The sequence below is a fragment of the Sesamum indicum genome, linkage group LG8, assembly GCF_000512975.1.
Source record: "Sesamum indicum cultivar Zhongzhi No. 13 linkage group LG8, S_indicum_v1.0, whole genome shotgun sequence".
NCBI classification, from domain to species: Eukaryota; Viridiplantae; Streptophyta; class Magnoliopsida; order Lamiales; family Pedaliaceae; genus Sesamum; species Sesamum indicum.
Genome location: NC_026152.1, coordinates 20,253,400 through 20,261,612, shown reverse-complemented (window position 1 = coordinate 20,261,612; position 8,213 = coordinate 20,253,400). Strand labels below are relative to the sequence as shown.

The following is an 8,213-nucleotide window of genomic DNA, read 5'->3' as shown; positions in this document are numbered from 1 at the left end:
CTCCCGGAGTATCGTTGAACTTTTCCAGCTTGGGAAATGCATTTACATATCAGCAGATCCTCCGAGCTGCAGGTGAATTCAATGATGCAAATCTAATCAAGCATGGCCATTCTGGCGATCTTTTCCGTGGAATACTTGAAGGTGGAATTCCTGTAGTCATAAAGAAGGTTGATTTGCATTCATCAGTCAAAAAGGAATCATATATGTCAGAATTGGAACTCTTTAGCAAGGTTTCCCATCCTAGATTGGTCCCTCTCTTAGGGCATTGCTTGGATAATGAGAACGAGAAGTTTCTTGTTTACAAACACATGCCAAATGGAGATCTGTCCAGTTCTTTGTTCAAGAAAACAAATTCAGATGACAGTTTACAGTCACTGGATTGGATAACTAGACTCAAAATTGCAATCGGAGCTGCTGAGAGTCTGACCTACCTACACCATGAATGTACTCCACCACTTGTTCACAGGTAGTATTATCCTTATGTTTCCTTTGAGTTCTATCTTCCTTAACACCTAGCTTTTGGTTTTGAGGTGATTGCCTGATGGATTCTCCTGTTGGAAATGCTATTATATAATAATGCTAGGGGCTATTGATTAATGAGCACTAAAGGAATTACAGGAAATAATATTATGTGCCACAGGCTACAGGGTTTAGTTTATTATATTGCTCCATGCAAGGAAGATCATAAACACGGTGTACTTGTTGCAAACACTAATATCCACTCATTGGCATGTGCATTTTGTTTTTTCTTCTGTAAGCTAGCTGTTTGACAAAACATCTAGCAAGAGAATACTTGTATATCTGATATATCAGTTTCATACTCCTGGTTGTTTCATGGAACTGCAGATGCAGGCTAACAACAGATATAATAACATAGGAATGGCTGCTATTGGATTTCCCATACCATTTTAGGTCGCTAATAAGGTGCCTTCTGAAATTTATTAACCTGACCCTGGTATTGCCTGCTTGAACATGGACAAATAATACCACTTAGGATTATTACATTTAAAAGTAAGTATAGATTTTGTTAAATATCTTATTCTTGTCTGTGCAATTGTTTCTTCCAATCCAATTTTATATGGCGCTCATTTATGTACCCTTGTTTGAGTTAATCCATTCTCTTGATTGTATTTGGATTAATTCAAATTTAAGAAACATTAAATAGGAGAGATGGAGCATTAGAATTCTATTATACAATTTTTATTGCAACACTCTCTCAGTGAAGTTCATGCCTAATGGGCTGGAAATCAAGAGTTTCAATTGCAATACAATTGATCATTATGAATCTCCAGTGAAATTCCTAGTCTATGCAATTTCTTGAGATCTTCCGACTTGATAAAGTCTGCACTGCATTTATTTTGGCCTCCCCAAAACAATGACAATTCTATTCCTCTGTTATTTGGTATTTTTGAAGGGATGTTCAAGCCAGCAGCATACTTCTTGATGATAAATTTGAAGTGAGGTTAGGAAGTCTGAGCGAGGTTTGTGCTCAAGAAGGTGACACCCATCAAAATAGGATTACAAGGTTGTTGCGGTTGCCACAGTGAGTATTTGCTCACCCTGACTGCTGAACATATTTATGCTTTACATTTATTTGGATTGGAAGTTAGGGAACACGGCTTCTTACCGCAGTTGGGGTTTATCTTTGTAGAAATAAACTGGCAGTCACAACTCCCTGATGTATATTTATCATGGGAGGTTACATCTTTTTGATGTACTGTGGGAGAGGGACACCATTATAAATTTTATTATTTTCAAGTCATTGTTTCTAGCCTGTGTCTTATAATCTAAACTTAGGATAACTGTTATGATCATGATGTATGCGGAATATTATTGTTGTACTACTTTACTTCGGTTGTGACCTTCTGTTCCCTCTATTATGCAGGGCATCGGACCAAGGTGCTTCAGGTGTGTCTAATTTCTATCTACGTATTTTTTGTGTTATTTTTTTCCTTTGTCTCTCTAACTTCCATGCTTAAGTGCTGATAGTTATGATGGCCTTAAATATAAACTATTAGGATAACCTACCTTGAAGTATGAGTGTAAATGCTTCTTCTTCAAATTACTGGTTATTACATATCCAAATTTGTGGGTAAAGGTTGGATAAATATGCTGCTTTAAGCTTATGAACAAATCATTCTTCTCCTGTCGCTGTCAAGCAACTATCCATTGGCTAGTTCCTTGCTTCTGGTGGTTGGCTTGGCAACAGAAACCCCAGAAGCCCCCCTGTCTGCACAATACTCAGCAAAATGTTAAAAGAGCGTGATGTAATCCTTTTTCATTGTCTTCTATTTTGTCTACCCGAAATAAATGCGATACAAAAGATAATTTTTGTTGATCTCCATGAAAAGTGATTTACCAAAGAGTAACTATTTTCGGGTTCATGGAGTTAATAGCTCAAACAGAAGGGTGAGTTAGTTATTGTGTTGTATAACATGCAGAACAAAAGCACATATAATTAATAAATCATCTTAACCATCATTTTAGCACGTTCCACATGCTCTACCACTCGTGTTGATAAATGCCATGCCATTTGGAGTTGGCTTGTACTAGCTGTGGAGAGGAATTGATGCTATCTGTGTTTGAGATGGACTGTGTCAAGAAAAAACATAATTGAGAATTTTAGCTTCTTGATAGATAATTAGATTTTGTTATTTAATTTTCTTTTTCTCCTCTATTATTATTATCGTTGTTGTAAGTTGATGCTGTAATAGAGGTGGTAGCAGGGATGTTGGGTAATAGCATTAGAGCAGCAGCTATTCTAGCTATATCTCCTTGAGATGATGTTGTACTAAAGTTGGTAGGAAGATCAAAGCGATAGGCTGAATACATTTCTTGTTTTACCATCTAAATCTTCTTCTGTTGTACTGCCCAGGTACGCCTAATGCAACATGTTCCTATGACGTATATTGCTTCGGAAAGGTTTTGCTTGAGCTTGTAACTGGTAAGCTCGGCATCAGTTCGTCCAGTGATGCCACCATGAAAGAGTGGTTGGAGACAACATTACCTTACATCAGTATATACGACAAGGAACTCGTCACAAACATTGTGGACCCATCATTAATTATAGACGAGGATCTCCTGGAGGAAGTATGGGCAATGGCAATTGTTGCTAGGTCTTGCCTGAATCCCAAGCCTACTCGTCGGCCTCTAATGCGGTACATTCTCAAAGCTTTGGAAAATCCTCTTAAGGTGGTGAGGGAAGAGCACACGAGCTCTGCCCGGCTTAGGGCCACATCGTCTAGAGGGTCGTGGAATGCTGCTTTGTTTGGCAGCTGGCGGCAAAGTTCTTCAGATGCCGCGGCGGTGCCAGTTGCCCCAGCTCATAAAGTTGAAGGAACCAGCAGTTTCAAACAGTCGGGGACAACAGGATCCCAAGGAAGTGGCCAAGTTGTTGATGGGAACGGTCATTCATCGTCAACCAGACGGCATTCCAAGGAAATCTTCCCGGAACCATTGGACGAGCAGGATGTAGAGAGAGCGAATGGGGTTTAGACGGAAAGTGATTGACTGTTGTTGATTCATTGCCAATAACTCTACATTTGGATGTCTTCTTGCTACTCTCCCTTGTACATTCTCCTCTACCTTGGGGTGTTGAATAGCAACTCTGCTCCTCCGAAGAGAAGTAGACCTGAAATTGAATTTGGTGAACAGTGAGAAAGAGTTATTTACAGGTTTTAAGAGACCTTTCATTTGTTCTTTAAGTCAACTGAAGGGGTTAGATTGGATTGGATTAGTGGTGGTTCTTTGTGCTTCTCTGATTGAAGGCTTGTTTACAAGCTACAATTTTTTTTTTCCTTGTGTAATTTACGATTTTCTATTGGCCCTCTGTGAATTGTAAATTTTCATATTGGCGCGGTGTTGCCATTCGGAAAGAGAAAAGAACAAAGCTATATTTTTCTCTATACAGATCCATTATTTTTAGAAAGTGTTGAGATGGTGGTGATTGCTTATGTTGGAGTCTTTCTTGGATGTAACTTAAATACAAGGTTGGTGATGGTGATGGTTGGTTGTATAAGTCATCACCTCTTTCAGGTTTATGACAGAGAATTGAAAAGTTGATATTTTTGAAAGAAAAAGGGTGTTTACATCCCCATTCAATGCACAGAAGCACACATCCCTCCCGACCAGAAAACATCATTCATACCCCTTTTGCAATTGGCAGCTCAGACCGACTCCAATAGCAAGCGCCACACACACACTGCTGCACAACTTCAAAAACAATAGATATCTACATGTGTTATTTGGGTAAAAATAACAAGGTCCCACCGAGATTTGAACTCGGGTTACTGGATTCAGAGTCCAATGTCCTAACCACTAGACCATGGGACCATTTATTACAGAAATAAGATATTTTGATTCCCGTTCTATTACTGTTACTTGTTTATACCGTAAAAACCCATTTCTGTCCCGCTTTATCCAAAGATGCTGGCATCTCAACCTCAACCCCAATCCCACCACCTCTCCCCCACCTTCCACCTCCACCACTGCCGCCGTTTTCCACCACGTCCCGCCATTCTCCACATTCGTTCCAGACGCCTCCACCTCTCCCCCATCTCCTCCTCACTCCACCGTACACTCCCCGACCAAGACAACGACGGCGCATCAATTACTGAAAATAACATTCTCCGCACCCACAACTCCAGGTCCACCGCCCTCCTCCTCCGTCACCTCTCAGCCCAAGATCAAGAAGACCCACATGGACAAAATATACAAGGAAACCTACCATTGCTCAAACAAGATAGAGAAAAGTTGCTTGAAATTTCATTGCGAAGTAAAAGGACCCCTCAGTTTCCAGGATCCATTTACGTAGATTCTTCTTCGCCACTTGCGCAGAGTGCTTTCACCGGGGAAAATAGTAATCTTGATCAGGATGAAGATGATGTTGATGATGAAATGCTTGTGCAGGCGCTTGAGATAAGGAGGAAGGTGACTGCGGAGATTTTCAAGGAGGCTATGCGAAAGGGCAAGTTTGGGATCACTTATTGCGAGAATTTGGTTTCAAGAATACCGGAATTTATTGATTATGTGATGATTAAGGCTGTTGCCATGAAGAAACTTACTGAGTTCTCGCGATCCTCATATAATGTTCGTGCAAGAGTCTTTATTGATGAATCTGAAGTTGTGCCTCTCATAAGGTACATGGTCAGTGAGGCACTAATTTCCTGTCTAAATTATGTCAAAATGAGCCAAAAAGAAGAGAAAACAAAAGTTGCTTGTCTTTGCAACTTCTAATGGAAAGATGACATGCAGTTAATGTATGTTAATTTGGCAAAATGGTTAGCTTGCTATATGGTTTGCTGTTGATCATCTAGTTTCTTGAATGTGTAAATGCTTTATAAACCATGTTGTCTAATTTGACAGGAAGAATTAATGCAAATGCACTGTTTGATTTGAGCTTCAATTACTAAATTTCGTGTAGGTGGTTGAAACACAATTCACTTTCATACCCTCAAATTGGGAAGTTGATATGTGCATCAAGAGGAAACCTTTATTCAATAAGAGGGTTGGCAGAATGGTTGAAGTCTATCCATGTGAAAGGGAGGTTTATTGGAGTGGCGCTGACACGGGCTGGTGGAAATGTATTGGAACGCAGCTTACAGGAATTAGATGAGATTGTTGAATATTTGGAGAGCAATGGTGTAAGAAGGGATTGGATGGGCTATCTGGTAAGCAGATGTCCTGAGATATTATCTTTTAGCATGGAACAACTGAAGTCCCGCGCTGAATTCTATTTGAATATGGGTATGGATAAAAATGACTTTGGAACTATGCTTTTTGACTGTCCCAAGGTGCTTGGTTACCTCTCTATGGAGGAGATGAATCAAAAGGTACATAACGTCCTACTGTCGCGTTACTCCCATGGTGTAAGGAATATATAGGCACTGTTTACAGCATCAAATTACTGGCTATCTTTGAGTACTTATTACTGTGAGTCCGGGAAATTCCTAGCAGTGCCTTTTATCAACGTTGTGTCTGTTCAAAATGTAAGTTTGAGTGTGGTTCTGAATTGAGCCAGGTTAACATCCCAAGTTCAGATTCTCCATCCACAACCCTATGCTTGCTATCTTTTTAGTAAAACTCCCAGTATTTAGTAATGAAATGAATTAATCTCTTCTTTTATCCAGGTAGCCTATTTGAAAGATTTTGGCCTCAACAATGAAGATGTCGGAAGATTATTAGCATTTAAACCACAGTTGATGGCTTGTAGCATTGAAGATCGATGGAGGCCTCTTGTGAAGTATTTTTATTACCTTGGGATTTCCAGAGATGGCATGAGAAGAATCCTCACTATGAAGCCAATGGTTTTCTGTGTGGATTTGGAGAACACCATTGTGCCAAAGGTATGCCTTGTTGCTGTCACATTTTAGAGTTGATGAAGAAGAGGTAGGGCATTTTTACCTATTTGACTTGCTAAGCTCTAGAGCAATTGCTTGCGTGTTTCCTGTATTTTATTATGTTTATCTAATGACTTTTCATAAGCGTTAGCTACACATATAGTTGTTTTTGTTGGTGCTGCCCTCTAGTCTATGCGAGCACTTATGGAACATTTTGTTTTTATTTATAGGTTCAATTTTTACGAGATATAGGCGTTCAGGAAGATGCTATTGGCAGTGTGCTTGCCAGGTTTCCGGCATTGCTGACATACAGTCTGTACAAGAAGATACGCCCTGTGGTATATTCATGTGCCTTCTAAGTTTGGAATGCTTAACATGCATAAACTGATAAAAACTCACTAATGGACATTTTTACTTGCCTATACTAACTAATGTCATAATAATGCACTTCCTTGCTTTTGGATGTCTAATTGTTGAGCCTCAAACCTCACTTTTGGTTGTCCTTTTTCTGGCAGGTAATCTTCTTGTTGACAAAAGCTGGAGTTTCTCAACAGGACATCGGGAAGGTGATAGCCTTAGGGCCAGAGCTCTTAGGATGCAGCATAGCCAATAAACTAGATCGCAATGTGAAATATTTTTTATCACTTGGCATAACACTTCCGGTGTTGGGTAGGATGATTTCTGATTTCCCGATGCTGCTCCGGTATAATGTAGATGTCCTTCGTCCCAAGTATCGTTATTTGCGAAGAACAATGATACGACCTTTACAGGATCTTATTGAGTTTCCAAGGTACGCATCATTAACTTGGGCCTTAAAAATTAAGCTTCTCTCCTCGCTCTCATATTTATAGTCACCTCTAAGGCAAAATATGCAACTGTCAAATTCAAGCTTCTCTTCAAAATATGTTGCCGCCCTCAAGCTTAAGCCTCTCCGCACACCCTACTACATCTGACCACATTTATGATATGTTCCATTCTAACACTGATTTTTGGTTGTGAAACAGGTTTTTCAGCTATTCACTTGAAGAGCGAATAATCCCTAGGCACAAGATTATGGTGGAAAACCGGATAAACTTTAAGCTACGGTACATGTTGGCAAGCACAGATGAAGAATTTGACATGAGGGTTAAGGAAGCGGTGGAAAGACGAAGAAGGTTTGAATTTGGTGTCACATATGAACCACCATCAGATTCTCAGAATGATGATAGCACAAAAACGTCATCTTTTTCTCAAATGCCAGATATTGCAGTAGAGAGTACATAATTCAGAGCATTCGAAGAAGATTCTTGTTGTACATTGTTAGCCGTGGAACTCTAAGCAATTGACGGCATCTGGATTATAGAAACCTGAATATAAGCAGAACTTTGTCTTGTAAATGAAGAAAAAGATATATATATTTTCGAAGTCCCTTGAAAATACCTACATAAAGACTGGAATCAAAAAGCTCATAAAAAATGGACTTATCACTTGAAGAGTGCAACCAAAGAAACTCATAATCTTAACGGAAATATCTCGTAACATATCCTGCAGCAAGCAAAATGCAGCCACACAAGTTTGTTTGTGACAAAATAAGATGTCTGAAATGATCAAACAATTGAGGAACACGAAAACCCTCTCTAGATTTCATAATTTTTTGCTGCATGTTCAAGCACCACCAGCCAAATACAGGGAGAACACCATCTGCTGCGGTATAGTTTTGCATGCATAGAGTACCATCACTTATTAAACAAAGTTGAGCAGCAATCTTCATCTCAGGTGCAGCTCCAGCACTCGCATAGGCAGGGTGATTTCATAACCTTCCTTAGGCTCGACATGAACCCACTTGCGTCCAGTCAACTTGTGGCGCTCAAATTTGACACATCCTTCCTTCAGAGA

General features: G+C 39.7%; 2 protein-coding genes and 1 non-coding gene across 5 annotated transcripts in view; 2 read left to right on the top strand and 1 right to left on the bottom strand.

Moving 5' to 3' along the window:
- Nucleotides 1–3,905, top strand: part of LOC105169640 (probable LRR receptor-like serine/threonine-protein kinase At2g16250) — a gene marked incomplete in the record, with an annotated part of 6,083 nt that extends 2,178 nt beyond the window's left edge. The window contains 4 exon segments of the mRNA XM_011090096.2: nt 1–466; nt 1,415–1,543; nt 1,886–1,908; nt 2,876–3,905. Of these exon segments, the coding sequence (XP_011088398.1) occupies nt 1–466; nt 1,415–1,543; nt 1,886–1,908; nt 2,876–3,495 (1,238 nt within the window).
- Nucleotides 4,261–4,332, bottom strand: TRNAQ-CUG. Its single transcript has one exon. It is a non-coding gene; the product is annotated as a tRNA-Gln (tRNA).
- On the top strand, nt 4,392–7,742 carry LOC105169638 (transcription termination factor MTERF2, chloroplastic). Of its 3 annotated transcripts, XM_020695992.1 has the most exons (7): nt 4,392–5,138; nt 5,423–5,669; nt 5,793–5,831; nt 6,129–6,344; nt 6,569–6,676; nt 6,854–7,128; nt 7,343–7,742. In XM_020695992.1, the coding sequence occupies exons 1-7, from the start codon at nt 4,426–4,428 to the stop codon at nt 7,599–7,601; spliced, it is 1,857 nt and encodes a 618-aa protein (XP_020551651.1). In that variant the 5' UTR covers nt 4,392–4,425; the 3' UTR covers nt 7,602–7,742. The 3 variants fall into 3 exon arrangements, with proteins under 3 accessions (XP_020551651.1, XP_011088397.1, XP_011088396.1); XM_011090095.2 differs by lacking the exon at nt 5,793–5,831; XM_011090094.2 differs by having other exon boundaries at nt 5,423–5,831.

What these genes read in the sequence shown, in the direction of transcription:
- LOC105169638 (XM_011090094.2), top strand. Translation starts at nt 4,426, where the DNA reads ATGCTGGCATCTCAACCTCAACCCCAATCCCACCACCTCTCCCCCACC. An exon ending in GAAGTTGTGCCTCTCATAAG is followed by an intron (nt 5,139 to 5,422) that starts GTACATGGTCAG and finishes AATTTCGTGTAG; the next exon opens with GTGGTTGAAACACAATTCAC. An exon ending in GATCTTATTGAGTTTCCAAG is followed by an intron (nt 7,129 to 7,342) that starts GTACGCATCATT and finishes GTTGTGAAACAG; the next exon opens with GTTTTTCAGCTATTCACTTG.